The sequence below is a fragment of the Neodiprion pinetum genome, chromosome 6, assembly GCF_021155775.2.
Source record: "Neodiprion pinetum isolate iyNeoPine1 chromosome 6, iyNeoPine1.2, whole genome shotgun sequence".
Classification (NCBI taxonomy): Eukaryota; Metazoa; Arthropoda; class Insecta; order Hymenoptera; family Diprionidae; genus Neodiprion; species Neodiprion pinetum.
The window spans coordinates 17,735,107-17,758,381 of NC_060237.1; the positions used below are offsets into that span (position 1 = coordinate 17,735,107).

Below are 23,275 nucleotides of genomic sequence, written 5' to 3' on the forward strand. Positions count from 1 at the left end.
TTGAATCGAGATTAGAAATCTTTGAACTTTTGTTTTTGCAGCTAACTTTATACGTTTCTCTGAAAAATTGTATATGTCAGAGAATAACTATTTCATTCTGTAATTTCCACAATTGTTCAAGCAAATTCTTGGTGAGCAAATTACTTACTCATAGTTTTGAAGTGAAGTGAAGAGGACAATTACGATATTCGGGTATTTGAATGTAAGTGGTTTTTAATGACTTTCAGCAATTTGTTGTAATTCAAAATAACTGCCTGTATAATAAGTGGGAAAGAATCGGGTGTTCGGTAGGGTTTTGCCGATGGGCGTATTTCCTACCAAATTACCGGAAAGTTTTCAAATTATTCTTCATCCCGGTTGAATACCTGTAGAAACTCGGTTTAAACGATTGGTTCCCCAAATTCGGGTGAAAAACTAAAACAGTAGAGGCGTGTCAGCACAAGGGCTTTTCCAGCAGGTGGGTAATAATACTTACGTATGCCTATATCTGTTCAGGAAATTGTACATTGTCAAAACGGAAATCATTTGAAGCCTCGATAATCCGGGATAATTACAATAGAATACGTTCGACGTACTGTAAAGTTGTGAGCGCAGGAAGTTACACTTTTAATCCCCAGTACCAAGACTAAGAATTATCGTCACACCAAAATTGGGACGTTTCAGTTCGATTTTCACACAATAACCGATCCACCGTTACTTGTCAAAATATCTGCTTCGACTTCACGCCTTTACCAAAAAATGCCCAACTCGAATCCTGCGGCTCGATTAGTCTCTCGGTAAGTTTCACATTCGAATAGGATTACAGAAACTTCTTGTCACGTTACGCTGGCTGGGAATTGAGAAAAAGTGCGCCTTAATAATTATAATCGTAAAGTAGAAGCCTAAACGGAAATGAGGGAAAATCGGTTCCGATAATGTAACCGTTCACCGCGATTTAAATATTATAGAATACTGCGTTTTAAATGCGTTTTAAACTCCGATTCCAGGCTAAACTCTGGGTACAATGCTCGTATATAAGTGTATGTAAAGTGGGAGGTATAAAATATGACCATATTTTTATTTGAAATAGAAAAAAAGGAAATCGCTGCGCGTTAAATGTTATATGAAAAATAGGTATTTTACATGGAGTGTGAAACGTATAATTAGCATAAGAAAGTATCATAGGAAGATATGTATTTTTTAAATTCGTTCCAACTTATCGTAATCAGTTTTCATTCCACACGTGTTTAATTCCACGTGCGAATTATTCGTCCATTGAGAAGTTGTCCATTTTGGAATTCTGCGTCATTCTGAGATTGTCACGAAATTGGAATACTTGTACTTTCTGAAATAAAAGAAAAAAAAAATGGTGCACAAGCGATAAATTCTGAGAGTATGCAACTTAAAGAAATTTCGATACTCTCATGAAATTTACGCTGAATCTTCAGAAATTCTACTCTTTTTGACGAAAAGTAAAAATTTTGAAATTGTTTGTTAGCTATGCAGAGTTATTCGTAAAATGACACATTCATTGACGGGTTTCGCCAAAACGATTCCGAAACCTTCTCAAAACTCTTTCAGAATATGCCAGAGTGTTCCGATAGAAATTCTGATAACGCATATATTCAAGACGTAATCGCAGCGCAAATATAAAAATCATTTAATTCTCGGGAACACATTACGTCAAATTATAATTATATGCATATATGGTCGTATGATTTGAAAAATGTAAGAATGGAAAGAAATCCAAACGTCATTCCGCATTCGGGAAGTGCACTCGGAACGAAATCGTTTCACAGTTTACTCAACCCTGTCCACTGCATAGCCGAGTCCATGATTATTTTTCTAGTCTTACAGCACCTGAAATACGACTCGAGGGTCTCCGAGGCCACCGACTTGTGCAACAGCTCGCATATGGGACGATCTCAGCTTCCAGATATATTCTTCTCTTAATTGGCATTGGTATTTGACTCGCTTGGCTTCCTCCTAGTCTTAAATTCGTCGCTCGTATTGTCGGTAGCAGCTTACACGACATACGGCAGCGGTTTATTACTGGAATCGATGGTCACGTGCGGCACACCGAGTCTCAGCTTATTAAAAACTTGGCTTTTCGAATTTATTGACACATATTTCTCACAGATTTACAAACCCGACGCCACGTCGTGCTTTGAACAAACAGACCGACCGCGACGCAGAAAAGAATTTTCAAACCTGCCTGCCATCTAGTCCGAACTCGTGATTTCATTAACGGGTAAGTTGTGATCGCTTAGGTGCGACTATCAAATTGTGCAGATGCAATACGAGTAAATTTATATCTCGCAGGCGATTGTTCAATTAGATCGGGGTTTGATTTATTCAAAAATGCGTAAACCAAGCTTCGTTCGTATATGATTTTTTCAATAAAATAAATCAACAGGAACTAGGAAGCATTGCTTTTGATAATAACGTGAATCGTTTCGCTCGGTGACAAGAAGTGTTGATAAAAATTCACAGACGGGTTCAATTAAATCTATTAAAAAACGTAGAATCTTAAGGCCTAAAAATTGGAGGATCTTGGTATCCTACGGTATAAGCCAGGGCGTATAAGAATCCAGCGGAAAGTCGGTCGATCCGACCATCACATGGAAGGAGGGAGTTGAGTTCCAGTGGTTGGAAACAGAATTACCGCCGAGTCACGTGAGCTAATTAATATCGCCGAGTCAACCTGTCGTATATGTAGTAATAGCAACAGCTGCGACGTTGAACGTGGGGTTGATCGTAGGTTTTTCTTGCAACATCCTCGAGAAACAATACGACCATCCGGCGATCCGGAAAGAGAAGACGTACCTACGCGGAAGAAAATTCAAAGGGCAATTCTCCGCCAAACGATTTCACGCCTGGTCAATCCGAAATTTGTACGCAACAATCGCATCCCTTCGTTCGCCCTTCGGCAGCTCCTCCGTCAAACGTCTGAGAATGGACCAAGGAAACTGTTAAATCTATTATAGACCGAGGATCCAGAATCCCGTCCTCGGGGCCGCGGGCCCAACCCGAAAGAGATTGCAGGTATGTATGCCTCCTCCGTCGTTTTAAAAATGAGGGGCCCATCAGGCCCCCGTGCTGGCTTGAAAATTCGTCGGAGGTAAAATCGTTCATCCCCTTATTGCGTATCCGGCGACGGGACGTGATCGTGAATAACAAAATAAGATCGACGAATTTATTTATGTGCAGGAATGCGCGCTAGTCATCGTCTGTATACACGCATTATAATTTTTTTTCTATGTATAGACGATGTGCAGGATGTTTTATTCATGCAAGTCCTGCCTACTTTGGTTTTAGACCGATCCGTGTTCGTATATTTTGTCTATTGATTGTTATTCGTCCAGTGTCTTTTCAACTTGTAGTCAATTCTCTGCTTACGAAGGAAAAAGAGAACGAGATGGTAAGTTGTTACGAAAATAATATGGTTTTTTAATTTTCATCACCTTTGATGGTGTAAAGAAGAGTGTTGGTTTTGGTCGAAAATCGCTTTTTCTAACTTCAACGAATCCTTTCGTTTTCGAAACTCTAGGATCCTAAAAACAGGTTCTTGAAAAATTGTCGATTTGTCGGTCTGCCCGACGAAAAATTTGAAACTTACAGGACTTAACAATAAAACGATGGGCATGAAAAATTTCAATGACTCGTTTAATTTGAAATTCTGGTTCTGCCGGAAGTCGATCGATTTTCAATGTTTTACCGACAAACATACTTTTTCCACCTTATTACGTTTTCAAAATAAACGATTGTTATGTTCCCAGTTTAAACATTCATTGTTTCAAATTCTGATAAATTTTTGTTTCTCAGGTTTTTTCCAATTTGTCTTTCAAAACTTTTTCATTTTCATTGCGCAAGTTTGACGGATAGACCGGCAGACTCTTCCCTTCTCATGTCGATGAAAAGTAGCGTGGAAAAACAGTTTTTTCGGCTTGTTTCAAGATGTATCGATGCTTTGAATTACGGAGAACCGCATTCGACCCTTTTTTTTTGGTCAACTTCTGCAGGTGATCAATTTTCTGTTAAGCCGTCTCTTGAAATCAATGAACGAAGTTTTATGATTTTGTACCGGATCGACGGTGTTCTTCTTAACTCAAAACTGATAGGATTTTGGTTTTCAGCTACAGCAGATTTTGCGCGAGTCAAATAATAGAAAAAATCGATTTGACGATATCTCAAAAACGGGTTGAAAGATTTTCATTATTTTTGTCTGATTCGACGCGGCTCTTCTGTACTCTAAATTGATTAGATTTTGGATTCTATCGGTTCAGCAATTTTCTGGTTACTTATGAATAACATGGTTAAAAAAAAAAAAAAAAAATAAAAGCGCTTGTCTTACATTTTTCTTCAAATTTTGATCTCCCATTTTTGAGTCGTTTTGATTTTACGCGTCCGACGCGGGTTCGTCCGACTTCCAGGAAATCTCGCTTCGTCCGTCATAGCGTGTTCCATTTTTTCTTCTTATTCTTCTTCCTTTCCTTCTTCTCCATCTGTAAGCGACGATCTCATAATGGCGAGCTGTTCCCGAAATTGGTCGTAAAATGACCGCGTGTGCCGGGATGTTTAGGCTTCGTCTTATACAATACATATACACCAATGCATATATACATATACATACATGTATTGGTGTGCACGAGGTGTATATTATATATACATACACATGTACATGTAGAATAAGGAAAAAAGAAGGATATATATACGTAGGTGTATAGAACCGTTGCGTTCTACGCGAAACTTTTGTGTCCTCTCAGCTCAGAATTTGTCTCGCGATCAAGGGATATGGACGGATGCATCTTTCTACACGCACGTATGCATATACGACACGCATCACGTGGGTGTCAGGCTTCTCTGGCCGAGAAACGGACGCGAATGGTGTACACTGGAAAAAATGGCGTTGCTGAAAGGTTACACCGCATTTTTCTTAAGCTGTAAAAATTTTTTTCATTCCGAAATTGTGATGGTTTCTTATTCATCAAAGATTGCGGCATTCTTTCAATCAATAGCGTATGAACTTGTTATAAATTAAATATATCAGTGTATTAAATGAATGTATAACAGGCGGGGAAAACTGACTGGTTTTTAATGACCAGTTCTGAAATTATTCGCTGTTCTGCGTTACTTGATAAATTTATACAAATATTGGACACAGATGTTTTATTTTCACAAATAGCTGAGGCTGAGGCTTGACCGATTTTGGTAAAAATGCAATAATTTCCAAGCGATAAAGAACCGCATCTTGAAACGTGATAGTTCAACTCGTCATTATCCGGGGAATTACGTGAATTATTGAAATAGAGAATCGGAAAGTCGAAGGAAATATAACATGGCTTGTACTTATTGAGAAGTATGGCTATTGTATTTTACTATATGTAATGACTTTTATTAATTACGAAGTTTGCTGGTATTGAAGTTTCGTTTATAAGATTTCAGATGCTTATCCATTCATTCCTCAAAATTCCTCCAATTACAATTGTTCTGAAAGTAGAATCAGAACAATAATTAATTCCAAACCTCTCATTCCATTAACGATTTATCAAAACAAGGAAGCCGCGAATTTAATTCTCAGTTAAAAGCTGGGTGTCAATCCTCGCCGAAGTGCAACCGCGTGCATCCTGGACGAACCACGCGTGCATAGTTGCATACCTGCTTGCATGTGTTTCTCACAACTGCAATTGAAAAGAGCGCCAAATCCCAGGGGAAGGGATACCTCCCATTGTTAAAAAATAATTATTTGCTCAGACGTTTTCTCCGAACAGTTATTTGCGTACATACTTCGCACGAGGTGGATTGCGTGCTTCGGGCCTTCGAAAACCCGGGCCCTTCGGGCCTCAGGCCCCAAACCCTCCGGACAGACCGACAGCCGGGGTTATTCTGTTGATTTTTTGACTTAGCGTTCAACCGACCATCGAGCTACCGTTTCGGCTCCTTTTCGACTGGTTTGGGCCTTGAGGAAAATTCGCTCAGCGTCGGATTCCGCTCGGCGAAACCACCGGCCGACAATAAACTAATTTGACAGTCAGTTTTCTCAATTGAAAGGACTCGCTTTCACTATGCCCATTTTTGCCACTTCATCCCTGGGGTGCGATCCTCGGTTGAAAACCAGTCGCCCACCGTGCCGCGGATAATGTCGTCCTTCCTTGAAGTTACGGGTATAGTTAGCGTTGGAATGGGTGCCCAGGAAGCGACGTTGTACGCTAAAGATGTCTTCACAAATGTTCTAATAAAGATTTGTTCCCCACAGGTTGTTAAGAGGCGCGTCGGTGAAACTTTAAACTTTTTTAATCCTTACGAAATTTTATTTTACATCGTATATAGTTTGATTGAACAGGTTCAACATTTTCTGCCAAATCGGAAATTGGATACCAGTGTTTGTTCTTTACGATATCAAGATCGTACAGCTGTGGAATCGTTGATAATATTTCGTAGAAGAAATCATTTCACGCGCGGACAGTTTTCCGATTACTACCATTTTTTTACGCGAACTGCACCAATGTCTAGTTGTAACTCACTGAATACAGTCAATCTAAACAGAAAAAAGATATTTGTCGCGTGAAATTTTACTGATTGTTAAAATTTTATGTCAAGTGAAAAAGTTTGGGTCAGTTTCACTAACAGGTTCTCTCAGAAAGTGGATTATACATGAATGAGTGGGCGAATATTGAGGCTGGCTAAAATGCTTCTACGATTACATGCTAGAATGAATCTTTTCTTTAATCCCGTTTCACGGTAAAAACGGCAATTTAGTATTTTAAATTATATGTAAAGCATACACGTGCATTCACATTTTTCAAAATTTGATCGAATACACGTTGTGATCGTTATCACATTTCCACATCTTTTATTTCACGTCCGAACTATTTAAAGAGTTGACAGTTGCAAAAAGTACATTTTCATTCTGGATTTTCAAATCCACTTATTTCTTTCAATGTACTTTCATTTTTTTTTAACATTGGGTGAAGAGATTTATGATAAAACATCACTTAATCAAATTGTTTTTTTTTTTTTTAACAGCATTGGTATTCACCTAATTTCAGCGATGTAAAAATATTTCTTGGGTCAAGTGTACAAAGGTAATTTAGCCCGTTAATTTCTGCAACGGTGTTGAAATCTCATCGACTGAGCAGGTGTAAGTATATTCAAAGTTTATAATTAAACCAACGACTGTGACCCGACAGCGTTCAGACATCGTAACAATAGTGAAATCTCAGCGCATAACACGAGAAAGAATGTGTTACTGTCAGAGCTGCAATTAAGCTACCACCGACTTCTTTCCATTTCTCCTTAGACGTCTGGAGTATAATGCCTACAGGAGTTTCTATTTTCGTTAAGGTATATAAATATATAGGTGTATATATATATATATATATATATATATATATATGTATATATATATGTATAATCGTGCAGCAAACCACGCTAGAATAAATTGAGTCGGAAGGCAGCCAAGTGCGTTGGGATCAGTGAGGATTCGTTGGGAAAATATCGGCATCAAGCATTGATTTATTTCGGCCCCTAGGGTGCTAATTAGTGCGACGTTATTCGGCGTTATATACGCCACATTCACACGAGATCCGTAAAGACTGGATCCGGAGCAGGGTGGCAATTTTAACGCTGCATCTATTTCTTTTCATTGTTGGACTGATTTATTACGCCGGGTTGGATTATTAATTGTAAACCGTCATTGTGGGTCCCAGATCTCTGTTTCATTAATACAAACAGCAATTAATTAGGTAATTACTTTGTACATTCCCACGTGCGGTATAGGATTTACTATATATATATATATATATATATATATACATACAAGCAAACCCTTAATTGATCAATTAACTGTTGTATCGTAACTAACTAACATATACCGGCGTACTTGCATTGGATTTTTCTTTCCAAGATCCATATTATTGCGTGTGCGAGTTACACAACTTATTATTCATAAGGTTCTTTTAAACGAATTAAATTATTTACTGAAAGTAATCAGTTTACACGTACGAATTATAACACGGGACGTACAGTCTTGTAATTTTTCTTTTTCGCTATACAATAATTTATTTTATATACTTTTGAGAACACTTCGGGGTAAATACTTTTATGCATATCGTTGATAAATTCCGTTGACTTAACCTGATCCGAACTCGAATAATCTCGATAATAAAGATAGTCTAGATAGATCGTCTGTCAATAGTGTTCCGGTCTTCTCACTGTCCGTTAAAGTCTAACACCCGCAGTTCCACATTTCCGAAATATGGGAATTGACGTGGCATGCCGAGACCGGAAACGAACGTTTTTCCAGAGTCGATGGGGAAAGAAAAACAAGAAATTCGAGTCAATATTTCCTACCCTCTTCGGTAGATTTCAAAAGCTATTTAGGGCACGCGAGAGTGAACGTCTTCGGATGCAGCGAGTGCGGTTATCGGTACCGGATGTTGTGCGTTCGCCAGTTCATTGTTACCCCTGACTTCCGCCGGACCCAGGATATTTTTAGGCGTGCATGTTTCAATTATTATCGCTTCCTCGGCTCGCTCCTCCACGTTCACGTATATCCTCTTAGCCGCGTAGGCCAGCATCATCATCTCGACAAGCATCAGGAAGTTGTAGGTTACTAAAATTGTAGAAGAAAGAATCATAGAAAAATTCGCTGTTAATTCCTGATATGTTTTATTTTTGGCGGATTTTTTTTATCCTCGGAACAAACTATTGGAATATTAACCCTTACAATGCGAATCTCACGTGTATGACACTGGTGACACACCGGGGTCGCTGGACACCCCGCGTCAAAAATCATTGAGTAGAAATCGAAAGATCGATTCGAATGAAATGCAAAAATTCTGGGTTACTCTCCGACTGTTACGTTCTGAGGCAAATCAGTTATCTTTAGGAAAATGAAATTCATAAAACAACAAAATACCAAAAAATGGATCGTTCTATTCAAGAAATCGCAACTCACTGAATTTTGAATATTTTGAAGTGAAAATCGAGTGAGTAACTCTCAAGACACAGATATTTAACAAAAAAATATGGAGATACTGCGCGATTAAAAAAAGGTATTTATTCTTGTGAGTGAAGTTGATTTTTGGAAAAAAAAAAAAAAAAAATGAACATACGATTTTCACGATATTTCATTATTTATCTTGGATCAAATCAGATTATTTTGGATGTTTTTCGTATGGAATTTACGGTAAAGATCCCGTGAGGTCATTTTGACCCCGGTGTGCAGCGAAAGGGTCAATTATCGGCTTAAGAAAACGAATCCTTCCGAAGAATAGAATTTTTCTTGCATTTCCGACAATGATCGGTTCCTTGCAGGATGTGATATTTTCCCATTTGTTTATTCCAGTCCTTTAACGGGCTTTATAAGGATAATTATTTGTACAGTTTTACATCGATATAATCGAATAGCAAAAATTCATACTTTCGGACAGGTTATTTAAATGAGAAAGAGGCAAAGAATTACTTGCGAAAATTCTACGAAGAGCTAATTGCAACTAAATATGTGGTGATTTGAAAAAAAATATGTTCATTAGTTGACACTTGCACTATCTGTGATCTGATTCTTATTTTTTTTCCTCTCTTTCAAGTTTGTGTAAACACCAATCTCGAATTATTTATTGGCAATTTAAACCATTCTACGGCATCTATTTTCTTTCACCATTTATTCAACTGATTTCTATCTATATTAATAAAAGCTGTTATACCGACGAATTGCTCGTGTCAGTAAAAATTTTGGATAAAAATTGTTTATGTAGATTGTATACTTAGATCTTTGTGCAAGTAAATGTTTTGTTATGAAAATTTAATTTTCTTCCAATCATTTCGAAAATTGATATTCATAATGACCGATGAAATTCATCTTGGAAATTATCAGCACTGACTTTACCCAACTAAATATCTGCAAAAAATTGGTTGAATGAATCGTGTAAAACTCATTCCACTTTTGAAAACGGCACAAAATCATCTTTAACCGTCACTGCAGGCTTATTGAATTTATTCTGAGGTGAAAAATCTTGGAGATAAATAATTGTTTGAGAACAAATCGTGAAGAACGCGACATTTTTTTTTTCATCTAGGCAATGAAATAAACAACCATGAATAAAATCCGAGACATTCGATGGTGTGGGATTCCCCGTTTGCTCACTTGTACATTTTCCGCTTCGCTGGCTCTCGAGAGAAAATTAGACGATGCAGGATGTAAGTTTGTTAAGTACGTCGGCGTCGTGAACGGAAGCGTGTTTTTAAGGTCGAATAAGCGTCGCCTCGTGTCAAATTGGATAATTACGAGTTATTTTGGAACAAACTGAACGCGACAGCCGAACGTAATAAAAGTGATAAACTTTTACTCACGGTTAGCATAAATTTGGGGTGTTAACGGAGGGTGGCATGGAAAGACCCCAGCACTGGGGAGGCTTTTCACGATGGTTCCCTGGAGTTTGGAAAAGAGTAAAACCATTTGGCACACCATTGTCCTGCGAGGGAGGGATGCGTCTGAAAACGACAAGTGAGTCACTAAATCTGACGTAAAAATCTAGCCGAAATTAACGGCTTGAATTCAGTGTCACGATTTTTAATCGTCTTTTCTCTATCGTCCCAAGGAAAACCTTTTTTTGCAATGCGGTAATTTTAATTAAGTTACAATTTTACCAGCGTTCCAGGATGGGTAAAAAATTAATTCATCTACTAATTTTCAGTAAAGGCTTCGAAGAAGCTTTAACTTAGATTCCAATCGTGATCAAAATTCGACGAGGAATTTCTTAGGAAATCTGTAAAGCGACTAATTTATTATCTGCTTTTATAAACACGTAACTTGATATTTTTAAATTACCTGGAGAGCAATCCTGCAAACTTTTGGTTGCCACGGTTAACCCGTAGAGGCCAAAAAGTAGACTAGTCAGAGCCATTGGCTGCAAGTATGCTCCGTAAATCCGTGCAAGTACAGAACTTTCCGCATCCAAGAAGAGAATAACGCAGCTCGTTAAACCCTGAAAAATTAGGCGATGTCTCAGTCTAACACGTGCGATAAAACTTAAAAATTTTAATAATTGAGAATAACAATCATGGTAAAAAGTTACACCATGATCACGTTGAGACTATAACGTGTATAAGTGTGTCGTTCTTTTGTTTTCATCTGTTTTGATTTTTCAACGTTTCAATTCATTTTATTCAGCCTATGCGAGCAAGCCTTTGAATGTTCCCCTCAATTTTTTACTCCGTATAACTCTGCAGTAAATTACAGTAAAGCGATTAGCACGGAAAACCTTGAGAACACTTGTCTGAAATTACACTCAGCTGAATCGAATCTATACTTTTGTATTGACACAGTGTTTCTGATGAAAACTTTCTGCGAAATTGAAAATAAGCATAAAACTGAGAGCTTCAAAGACAGAATTTGAACCATTATTCTTATGCGTGATTTCAAATGATCTTATGACTTGAATATGCAGAACGAACGGTTGACAGCTGTGTCTTTTTTCTGATTTTTCTCTCTCTCTCTCTCTCTCTCTCTCTCTCTCTCTCTCTCTCTCTCTCTCTCTCTCTCTCTCTCTCTCTCTCTCTCTCTCTTCTCTCTAACACGCTGCAGCACAAGCGCCAACTGTAGATCGCACCGAAGAATCATATTATAGTAAATTGAATAAATTGAATAGCGCGCGCTTTTCCTTACTTCCTTTTACACACTTCCATCGCATTCAAAAAATTAGCCCCACCAAATGATGCTACACATCAATTTTCGGGAAATATAACCTCATACTTCCCACGCATGCGGGAGAAAAGTGCTTTTTTCCCGCATATGAGGGAAAAAACGTTAGGAAGGAATAATATGCCACTTTTGTCCCGCTATTCAGGTAAAAAAAGTTATCATCGTTGAGTCGGAGATAATCAAAATAATTTAAAATATCAATGGCAATGAAACATTGAAACAGTCTGGCATCGATGTCAAATACATTCACTGCGAGAAATTTTTAGTTCCGGTTACCGCTCAGTCCTTAACTATTTTCATTTTTTACAAAATGAAAATTAGTTTTGTAGCTATTACCAAAAAGTCTAGTATCCGTTACTATTCTTTCTCATTACGATCACTGCTGCTATATTTTTCTTGTGACTGTTGCAAAAATTTAATGCTTGTGCAACAATAAATTGACGTCAAAGCCTTATTTAACTAAAAAAGTAGAAGAAACCGAACAAATCGATTTTGCGTTGGAAATAACCAAAAAAGGATCGACGATAGCGCAAAATGGTTACGTGCACCTCGTTTTTTGCAAAACAGTTCTTTTAACGATACCCATTTTACTGAATTTTGCTAGTTACTATAACAAATGAAATATTTCTCAGTGTTATGAAACCGATTTTCAACATTTCACTGATTTGACTTCTCGTTGTTCCCACTCGGCGAATCCTGGAAGAAAATAAGACTGACCTGGACGATGGTGAACTGAAGAACACACAGCCGAAGCCACGTGAGGTTGATTCTGTTCATTTCGGGGTTGGGGAAAGGTAGACAAGGCCAGCAGCAGCAGGGCCCAACTTTGAGGAGCATGGAGGGCGGTTTACTGACGCTTCTGTGCCCCAAGTCAATTAGGAGAAGAAACAGCCGATAAAGGGAGACCGTCAGGCATATCTGAGTCAGGCTCTCCGACAGCAGTTGGGCTCTGTGTGACAGAGAAGAGAAAGAGTCAGATCCCGGTGTCGGGGACCATTAGGGCGCTAACCGTTGCCTATTAATCAATACTGTCAACCCCCATTAGGGCCGAGGTGTGTGCGTAAATTTTTCAACCAGCTCAGTGCGTCTTTTTGATACTCCGAAGTCGTCGAGGGCCGATTCTATTCCCCGGAGAAAACTTTTGCTTCGCTTGGCAATTCGGACTTGAAATTTGCTAGTGCACACCTCGAAAACAAACGAAATCCTAAGCCAACACTCGTCGAGGGGCAAGCCGACAAATCCCTCAAAACTCGAGGTGTAACTCTAGGCGTGTCAATGTTTGCTGGTAGACGGAGGGAACGGCTCATCATTGAAGCCTCGCTGGTCGAGATTAAAGATAATAATGGATTATCCGCTGAGTGAAATTTTTGTTTATTTTTTTTTTTTCTTCTCAAAATTCTGCAGACTATTTTTCGAAATATGGGAAGAAGAAAAATTTGTCGTATAATGAGTAGCTTGCTCGAATATAAATTTCGTGAAACGCGATGAGGAATGATATTTTTTTTTTTTCTTTTTTAAGAAGAACTCAAAATTCAATTTATACGAATTATAAAAATGCAATGAGTAATCGGTCTGTCGAGTATCTTGGCTTGAAATTTGTGAAGAGTAGTTGGGGTGGAGAAAAGAGTACATCGTGTTGGAGGAACATTTTTTTTGTCGAGAGTTTAAGAAATTTGGCGATTAATATCAGACATAATGTTTTGATTAACAATTTTTTTCTTATATAATTAAGGCTTGAGCAAGCATTGAATCTTATTAGCGTTTCATTGAATTTTCCAGTGATACTGATTCGGCAAATTCAAACAAGAATTTTTTCAAAATTCATAACTCGAGAACAAATTGAAATTCGATTTAAAAAAAAAGAAATAAAAAAAAAAAAAAAAAAACTAAGAATTCTACCATAAAATTTAATCCGATTCTAAAAATAATTTCATCAGAAAAATTAGTCCGCCAATGCCCGAGCTGCGTAACTATGCCGAAAAAATCTCATATCTTGTGAAGTTTTCACTATTTCCAAATACCGCCTCAGGGTTTTGCTGAGGATTTTCTCCCGACACAGCGCGCGATTATTGGTAATATTAAAATCGACACGATCTATTAAGCGCGGCTTCGACATCGAATTTTTTCTCACCTAGGTACGGCTGTGGCTAACAGGCTGCAGAGACTGGCGATTGGGTAGATGGAAAGTACGATGAGACAGTTGGTCTTGTAAGCAGCCGTCTCATTCTGCAACGTGATGTTGTAGACGGCGTCTATTATGAGGTAGAAGGTGAGGACGGTGAGCACGGAACCCACGCCGATCAGACCAACCCCAAACGGTCCCAGACCTGGAATTATAAAAATTATGACGTGCTTTGACCGGCTGACGCGTTGGTCGTAATCCGTTGAAAGGCGGATTAGATATACTCAGGTATAAAATGAGCTGAGAGTTGAGATCACTGATTAGTTGATCGGAACTCGACTTTATTGACCAGAGTCTACGGTGTGGATTCGTGTTTAAATTCAGAAACACACTACTCAATATTTCAGTTTTATTTTAAAACAAATTTTCTTTCAAGTATGTCATTTTTCGACTTTTTCAAATCGTGGTTGTTCTCAGAAGCAGGGAAACATTGACGATATTAATTTAGCTTCGTCGCGGAATATTTAATATCAATTCTTTACCTCGGACTATTTACGGAGAAAATTATCGAAACGAGACTTGCTTGTGTACAAAATTTGCAGGTAATGGAATTTATAAAGCTTATTTTTGGGATTGAAGAATAAAAGCACCGAAAAATCTAGCTGAGAATATTATGGTCAATGAATTAATGACTTGTAACCACAGAATACAGATTCCGAAATACCGACTGGACAAGTTGTGGCAAAATTGTACAAATTAGCTCGACAAACTTACAAGACCATTGGCGAAATATCGCGTTTTTCTCTACGATGTCGTAACGCAAATTTGTAATTGCCTGAAATACAACACGGATAAAATAAAAAAGGAAAAGAGAAAAAGAACGTAAACCTGCGGTTATTAAGTGAGCTGTTAAGCCGGAACCGGTTACTTTTCGAAATAAAGATTCGCCGAAATACGCGAAATCAAATAATCCGAAAGTGTTTCAGAAATCAGTAAATGAGAGACAAAGGGGATGATCGATAGTTTTCATCCATCGAATTCGGATCATTTCATAAGTGAATCAATGGACATCCTCGACGTATTTTGTGTCGTTCAAGTGCGGGGACTGCTCATTTGGCATGCGGGTTGTTTCGTCCGTGCAATATTGCGAAGTTACTTGAAATTGCACAACAGTGCCGTATCAACCAAAGTCGTTGCCCGGTGAAACGCGTAACGTGAACACAGGCATAGCCGACGGCGTAAGTGTAAGTAGGCGAAATATAAACTATCTATCTTCGAACCGAAGAGAGTCGCGTTGAGTTTTGACGCAGGCAACGAGCTCTCAAGGCCGAAGTATCGTTGCCTCTCTCTTAACTTTTCTCTGAAAATTACTTCACACCGGGAATGAATCAGTGTGTAACTCTCTCGGTCGAGCTCTCCTATTAAACCGGGTGACTCGTAACGGATGAACGAATGCAGGTAGTTAAACTTCGAGAAGCGTAATAACGGCCAAAGAAATCCTTTCGAAAAGTAACTCCAATCGGGACTCGGATTTTGTAAAAATCTTGTCTATGATGGTAAAAAGTAACTCGATCGGTCACAAAAAAGACAAACGGAAACGCGATATGTTTTCGGGTCAAATCACGTGAAAAGTTAAACCTTGATTTAGGGAGTTTTTTGGTTTCAGGTTTCTTTCACCTGCGTGGATATCGCAACTCGGTGACGTATAATGCACAAATCTAACTCTACAGGTGAGAATAATCGATTAAAGCGGGTAGTAACATCTTTTTTTTCTATTACGAAAAAAAAGTAATCCACGTAATTGAGCATTATTGTTTTCTATAAAAATCACTCGACTTAGAATGAAAATTCGGTTTTATTCAATGATGCAGTAATATTCTAATTAATCAATTACACTTGAATCAACAATAAAACTTAAATTACAAGGTTGTGTACAAAATACAGATTACACTTGTACTGGGATTTAAAATTACAATTTTTATTAACGAACAAACGTACTAATGAAATTGCATTTCGTAGTTAGAACCTGTGATAAAACGCAAACTACACATGTATTCTTCAATTGAGACGTCACGTTGAAATAGCCAAATAAAATACAAATTAGACTCGTACTCTGTAATTAGATTAAAATATTCGTTGCGTGTATAATTTGCAATCAAAGTGTAATCGATTAAAAATTGTAATCGGGCAGTGCTCGCGTACATTGGTCGTATCAACCGTCGACTGTTACATCCAAAGTATATCATTTGGTAAATATTGTTTCTCTCTATGGTTTTTATTCGTCGTTTCAAAGCACGTCGAAGACCGTGGGGCTAACCCGCTAGAAACTAGGAACAGGCTTTTCATCGATCTATACAACGCCGCCATGAGGGATGGCTACTCTTTGGGGACTCGTTGCCGGAGGCTGCCATGCAGCAGGCTCCCCTCAAAAGTATCGTGGTCTTGCTATATTCGTATCTGGTTATCTGGTCACAAGGTGGGTGTCCCTTGGCATTCCATGACTAAGAGTCCCTCTCTCGCCGTTAGAAACCCAAAAATATTTCCCCTGGAAGTGACGCTGGTTTAAGAGGGGCGTAACACCGTGACTGGTAAGTCTCTGAGTTTTCTCGGCTCCTTAAATTTTCGACATAACGGGGCATTGGTAATAAAAGAGTCGAACAATTTTTTCTTTCCTTATGGATATCGCTGTAGTGTTTGAAAATAAACGTTTGCGCGATGAGAAATCGTCAATTCTGTTGACTGTTTTGTAAACAGTTATACTGTAAGTGATATAAATCATCGGACCAAGTTTCAAGTATTCGATTCGTACCAATCTTTCTTGTACCAGATAAGAGACATTGTTCGTGAATTAAATCGAGATAGCAATGTTCGCTGTTTCCATGTCCGTAATTGAAAGAAGCTATGGATACTCACTGAAATAAAAATTCATCCGCTCTTGATTAAAACAATGTACAAGCTATCGGTAGAATCTGACATATTTGACAATGAATGAATCTTCTAGATCTTCAACTATTTTCAAGCAATTTAAAATGAAAAACAGATATCTGAACTCTTGTTTATAAATTTAGTAGGTATACGTGTTCTTGAATTTTCAGAAAAATCATCGTAGCCTTCGAATATCCAAATTTGACAAATACTCGGTGTTCGACGATCTCGTATTAAAATCACCGAAAGGGTATCGAATTCGACTCACCAACTTACTCAATTTCGAAACTCTTCGTCACTGCGGTACGGAACATTTCGCTACTATTGCAAGTGATCACAGTGTCGGCATGCATCGGGTGTTTGTATTTCACAACGGGCACCCGGTAGATAGAAATAGGAACGTGGGGTGACCGGGTGTCCCTGGCCCATGAAAGCGAGAATTTTGGGGTGTGGAGAGTCAAAGAGAGTTATGGACCACGGCCGATTAGGTGGGATTGATGAGTTTCGCCGAACGTTGCCACGTGGCTGACGTTCCGGTTCACAGAGTCTGCGGTGAAATTGTCGTCTGTGACAATCACGGGATGGAATTATCTCTATGCTCGACGGCGCTGTATTAATTTCAATTCGCTGAGTAGGTATGTACCAACATGCGGCACTGAAATCAGATGCATGGACCAAGGAAACGCCGGTTCGACGTAATAAACTTGGACCACAAGCCTACCGCAACTGCTTTGGGCGTCTGATATTTGTGAAAATTGTGCTTCAGCGATGGCCTGAAATTAAGCAAAATTTTGGGACTCGAAAATCTTGAGTTGAAAAGGTTTCACACGCAGAAAGTTTGAGCAGTAAACGTGACTTCCATTTGCAGGGTATACGTATCGTCGATGAGAGATTTATAGTCGGCTCTGCTTGCCGTGGTTTCTTTCTCGTTTCTATTTTGAGTACCGATTCTTCTTACCTACTTCCTTCAGGGTGCGCACTGCCCCACTTCTACTCCAGAGTACATGCGCTATAAATATTTCTAAAAAAAGAATCAGGAGAGTTTGAGATACACAGGAGGCGATGAGCCACAGGATCTTACACGTTTGTGAAACGATCGGAACCGATGTCGCACTTCTTTACTATTAAAGTCGAATTAGATCGAAATTCAGTTTTAGAATTATAGAAAAAAAGGCGCCACCGTATCGTTTAATCAAAACCTGTTTTTAGTCATTTATTTTCCGAACAATCACAGTTTTACGTTTTATCGGATAAACGTAATCGGCTGTTGTTCCTGTAACGGAAAAATACTACAGTGTGTATTGTATAAGGGCTATTCCGCGTCAACCGGATCAGTCATCTCTCAGATATTTTTTTAATTTGGCATGTGGATTGTGTGGGACGAGTTAGATTTTTGTGCCAAAGCGCGAATCTCATAATGCAAAATTCGATTTTTTATTAACAATAACAAATTAGACTCCCATTTTTTTCAAAAATTCATAACTTCGGCAAAAAATTAGATACAATATATTTTTTTTTTTCAAATTACGCGGAAAGCTCCATAGAATTTAAAAAAAAATACGAAATGGTAAAAACAAGTTGTTATCAATTGTTTATTTAACAATTAATTTTTCAAAGATTTTCAAAACAGTGACTGACACGATCAAAAAATTTTTTTAAAATTCTGACATGTTCCTTGAACTGTACTACAACCTGTGAATTAATTCCAGAGGGGTGTTTTTCTTCGTTTTCGAGTAAAAAATCATTAAAGGTGTCGATGCGCATGAAATTGCGGCCCGCCGAGTCTCTACGTAATGGCGGGCGGCCGGTTGCCGTCCACCGCTACACCGCGGTGGCGTCGCAGCGTTATTTTAGAGTCATTTTCACGATGTAGGACATGATTGAAGAATCTGAAAAAAATACTGTACCTTCACAAGGCCTGCTCAAAGCGATAAGTGAAGTTTCAGGAATGTGTTTTTATTTTAAAATAAGTAGCAAGTTATGTAATTATTATCATTTATGTGCACTCTCATGGTGTGTAACCGTTATTTTGAATCTCTGTAATAAAAAAACGGTGAAAAACACATTCCTGAAACTTCACTTATCGCTTTGAGCAGGCCTTGTGAAGGTACAGTATTTTTTTCAGATTCTTCAATCATGTCCTACATCGTGAAAATGACTCTAAAATAACGCTGCGACGCCACCGCGGTGTAGCGGTGGACGGCAACCGGCCGCCCGCCATTACGTAGAGACTCGGCGGGCCGCAATTTCATGCGCATCGACACCTTTAATGATTTTTTACTCGAAAACGAAGAAAAACACCCCTCTGGAATTAATTCACAGGTTGTAGTACAGTTCAAGGAACATGTCAGAATTTTAAAAAAATTTTTTGATCGTGTCAGTCACTGTTTTGAAAATCTTTGAAAAATTAATTGTTAAATAAACAATTGATAACAACTTGTTTTTACCATTTCGTATTTTTTTTTAAATTCTATGGAGCTTTCCGCGTAATTTGAAAAAAAAAAATATATTGTATCTAATTTTTTGCCGAAGTTATGAATTTTTGAAAAAAATGGGAGTCTAATTTGTTATTGTTAATAAAAAATCGAATTTTGCATTATGAGATTCGCGCTTTGGCACAAAAATCTAACTCGTCCCACACAATCCACATGCCAAATTAAAAAAATATCTGAGAGATGACTGATCCGGTTGACGCGGAATAGCCCATAAGCATGCTGAAGTTGAGTCGTTTCTCACGATTTGACAATCATTACTTAATCTCATTTAGATTATACTGACGTAATGTTTTCACAACATCTATTTAATTATCTACTTTCAAGCAACTGTAGTATTTTCGTGAAAAACTTGAACACAGTTTTCCGTTCAAGCATTTTATTTATTCATATTTTCAGGTGAATTATGTATCGTAATGATTACATGTACCGTAGAACAAATATAATACAAGGTTGAGAATTATTAAAAATAGAAGAAGTTTTGAAATCAGAATACACTCGGTGGTATTTTCAGTCGAAACCGGGTTTTATTGACTGCAATTTCACTCGTCTAACAACAGGAAAATTCTGGACATCACCCCATTTAGTGACGATCTCAATTTTTTAGGATTTCAGAAGCATGAATAGCAAGAGAAGCTACTTAAAATACACAGCCCTTCAACCATGTACATGTTCTACAAAATGCTCGAAAAAATGTCTACTCCACGAAGAACAATAACAAATAGAATTAGAATTGCACTTCACGTGATTCGAATATCCGAAAATGGAACTTGTGAAAACATTCGTACGCGTTTTTTCTATTTTATTCACTTTCTGTACGTCAAAAAGAAAACGTATCATTTTTTGTATTTTACAAATTCAATTTTTCACTCGGCACATCGCCGGTCCGATTTGATGCAAGAAATATCCTCATAATTTGCTGGTGTTTCATCGCTATTCAGCAATGATTAGTAACGTGATTACAGCGAGGATGAATAAGCGCTGTCATTCGCTGAATCGTACATTCAGGCCTCTGTGAGTATTTTGTTAGCCCAGGTTAATGTACGTTGCATCACCCCAAGCACATTACGACAGTCGTAGACGTATTATTTAAACGGGGTTCACTGGCTGCGTGTTGCCTCATTGTTAGTTTCTTGCCGCGCCGCCAAAAAAGGATCGATCCATGCACACATGTTTGCAATGGAAAGTGCGATGACGTATATTGTATATGATAATTTTTCACCATTTTAAACGTGGGAATATCAAGTTCATGACTTTGTAACCAGTTATACATGAGTTTCCGACTCCGGTCAATGAGATCATTTGTTTCTTGGACGTGGTCTTCGACTTCAATTACTTCGCGGCAAAAGTTTCGATAGTTTTCAGAAAAATATCTCGCTGAAGAGAAGTTGACTATTTCATTACGAAAATTTGGTAATTACTACCGGAAATAGCAAAACTCAGACGTCCTCTATGATAAAGTTTCTTTCTATGTCGCGGAGAAGCACAAAATTCACTGGAAAGCTGCATCTTTATTTTTCTCAAATCGTCTTTTTATTTTCTCCGCGTGCTAAACTTATACATATATTGGATGTGAGTCTGAACACTCGATTAACTGTAGGCAATTAAAGTTCCGTGTTCCAAGCTGTTATGACAGCTTTTCTATCATCAAACAGAATTGAAGAAACGTGTGTCACCTTATCGTGAACTGAGACCTCAGGCAAAACTTTTACATTTCACGTTTCGCGCGGTAAGCGGGTTTGATTATTCTCGTTCGAAAGTAGGTAAGCCGTCTTTTGCGTTGCTTGTAAAAAAATTTAAATCAATCCTGGAATTTGAATTAATTAGCAATACGTTACAATTGAATTGACAACGAAATGCATCTTGACAAATTGGTGATGATTTGAATGAAAGATATTAGCGAGTTCGTATAAGATCTGAGCATTTTTGGTGTAAAGGAACCACTTTGGGTAGTAGTAACGGCCTCTAGAGATGTTTGGGAACAACGGCTCAGCTGTTTATGATCAGTATGCGGCCGTTCGGTAAATTTTAAGTATTCATCACCATGGTTTACCGGAAGTGTTTATTATAATCTTCAAACCGCGTACTCCACCGGGTCTAAAACTGTGGTTTACTACGAATCATTGTTAAACGTGAGATCATTGTTTATCTACATCAAAAACGAAATTGAATGTCAACCTCTACTCGATGCTTCTGCAAATACCATCCATCGCACTTAGCACATTATTCTTACGGATTATTGACATGTAGTGCGTATAGAATGAATGACAGCTTGAGGAAAGTTCGTCTTAGAATTAATACTATACAGAACTCAGCAGAAATTGCTCTCACTTCGGGACTCTTGATAATCGTCAACTGGAAATGTAGGGGATTCTCAAAAAGTGTCTTCTAATTCACGAGGAACGCTTATTTACGGCAAATTCTTGAGATATCCTTGGACTAATTGAACATGTAATGCTTGATACAGTACTAAAGTGATCTGCATGGAATTCATTTAACTAATCAACTAAACGCTAATTGAAGCAAGTGATTTGCGTCAAGTGTACTTGTATGTCAAATGTTAAGCTACCACAGCGGTTCATGACCACATGGGACAGTGTTTGCATGCGTCGGTGTGATCAAACAGGTTTGGCATAATTCTATGTTTCTTTTGTTATTTTCGCGAAAACCTTAATTATAACTGTCCAGAAGTTGAAGAAAATGTTAGGGATTTTCACAGTAATTTCAACGAACTCATTCCAGTTAATTGCGTTATTATACCTTATACGCGTCCTAGATTTTTCAACGACACGGTGACACGGACTTCTGCGGCAGGAACAAGCGATGCATCGGGTTGTACTTTCAAAATTGCGCTTTCTCCGTTGCATGGGATTGAATTACGTCAACAGGTAGCTGGTTGCAAGTTAGCTGTGCGAACTCGTACATGCAGTCAAGGATTGCTGAACGTTTTGCGCAACTCGCGATTGATTCTGGATCGGACTTCAGCCATGGAGCTACACCGTGAAAGGCAAGAGAAACCTAGATCTTTCACTATCATTATCGACACTCCTTTTTGTTAATTCAACGTATCTGTGATGCAGGCACGACGCAGAAACGTACGCGCACACGTATTCACACAATATATGAGATCGTTGAATCCCTAACAGACACGTAACCGGGAAATAATAATCAACAAGCAAGTTGTAGGAGAGTATCGAACCATGGATCTACTAAATCTAGTCCCGTTACAGTTGTTTTATCGACTTGTGTTTTTCTTTTGTTAATTGGCAACTTAAGAAATTACTCACTCTCAATATAATCCACCGCACTAGGCACCAGATTCCAGTCGCAGGACTCATTCATGATGAGATGTTGACTATGCTCGTAATCGAATGAGATATTTTTAGTCATCTCGATCATGATGGTCGCTGTTTGATCCGACGGGATGATTTTGTTTTCGTTGGATATCGAACTTCTGCCGGTTTCATCCGTGCAACCACCCGTGCATCTTGCGAATATGGATAAATGCGAATGAAAACAGTTACTTGAATAGTCAGAACCGAGTTTCTATCGGCGGCACACGTTCCACGGTGAGAGTCAGCCACTGAAGTATAAGAACTTGCAGAGCAACCAAGTCTTGGAACCATGTAATCCACTCTCCCACTTTTACCCCCGTCATCGTGATAATTTCGTAACCATACCTTTTTCCACTCACAGAAACTGATTGAGAGATAAAGCGGATGGCGAAAAATTTGTAGATTTCTTTCCAGTATTATGGGTTAAATCACTTCTCTCACATGCCTCGCAGAAGAATAGGTATTGCTGATACATGGTCCAGGTACAGTCGATAATTTCTTACAACTTATGCAGTCTGAGATGCTACACGAGCGAAAACAGAAGAACGTCGATGTGCATGTGATGAGCAGAAGTTTTGGATCAGTTCATAGAGACGTCAAAACCGACTTCGTCTATTATTAGTTTAGTTCAGTTTATTTTATTTATTTTCACAGTCGTGTGAGCAATTTAGACAGTAATTTTTTACATTAAATTCAAGATCCGTTACGTGTACCTCCG

General features: G+C 38.3%; 2 protein-coding genes across 3 annotated transcripts in view; one reads left to right on the forward strand and one right to left on the reverse strand.

Moving 5' to 3' along the window:
* The window catches only part of LOC124221453 (mucin-3A), a 66,144-nt gene that overhangs the window by 32,002 nt on the left and 10,867 nt on the right, over window positions 1–23,275 (forward strand). The gene's annotated exons all lie outside the window — the stretch shown is intronic.
* Window positions 6,357–22,759, reverse strand: LOC124221463 (organic solute transporter subunit alpha). The gene is made up of 6 exons (XM_046631527.2): window positions 22,510–22,759; window positions 13,815–14,010; window positions 12,401–12,632; window positions 10,811–10,967; window positions 10,333–10,473; window positions 6,357–8,593 (listed from the first exon to the last, which is right to left on the reverse strand). The coding sequence occupies exons 1-6, from the start codon at window positions 22,619–22,621 to the stop codon at window positions 8,358–8,360; spliced, it is 1,074 nt and encodes a 357-aa protein (XP_046487483.1). The 5' UTR covers window positions 22,622–22,759; the 3' UTR covers window positions 6,357–8,357.

What these genes read in the sequence shown, in the direction of transcription:
- LOC124221463 (XM_046631527.2), bottom strand. Translation starts at nt 22,621, where the DNA reads ATGATCGAGATGACTAAAAATATCTCATTCGATTACGAGCATAGTCAA. An exon ending in TTAGCCACAGCCGTACCTAG is followed by an intron (nt 12,633 to 13,814) that starts GTGAGAAAAAAT and finishes TCTGTCACACAG; the next exon opens with AGCCCAACTGCTGTCGGAGA. An exon ending in ACCCCAAATTTATGCTAACC is followed by an intron (nt 8,594 to 10,332) that starts GTGAGTAAAAGT and finishes CTACAATTTTAG; the next exon opens with TAACCTACAACTTCCTGATG.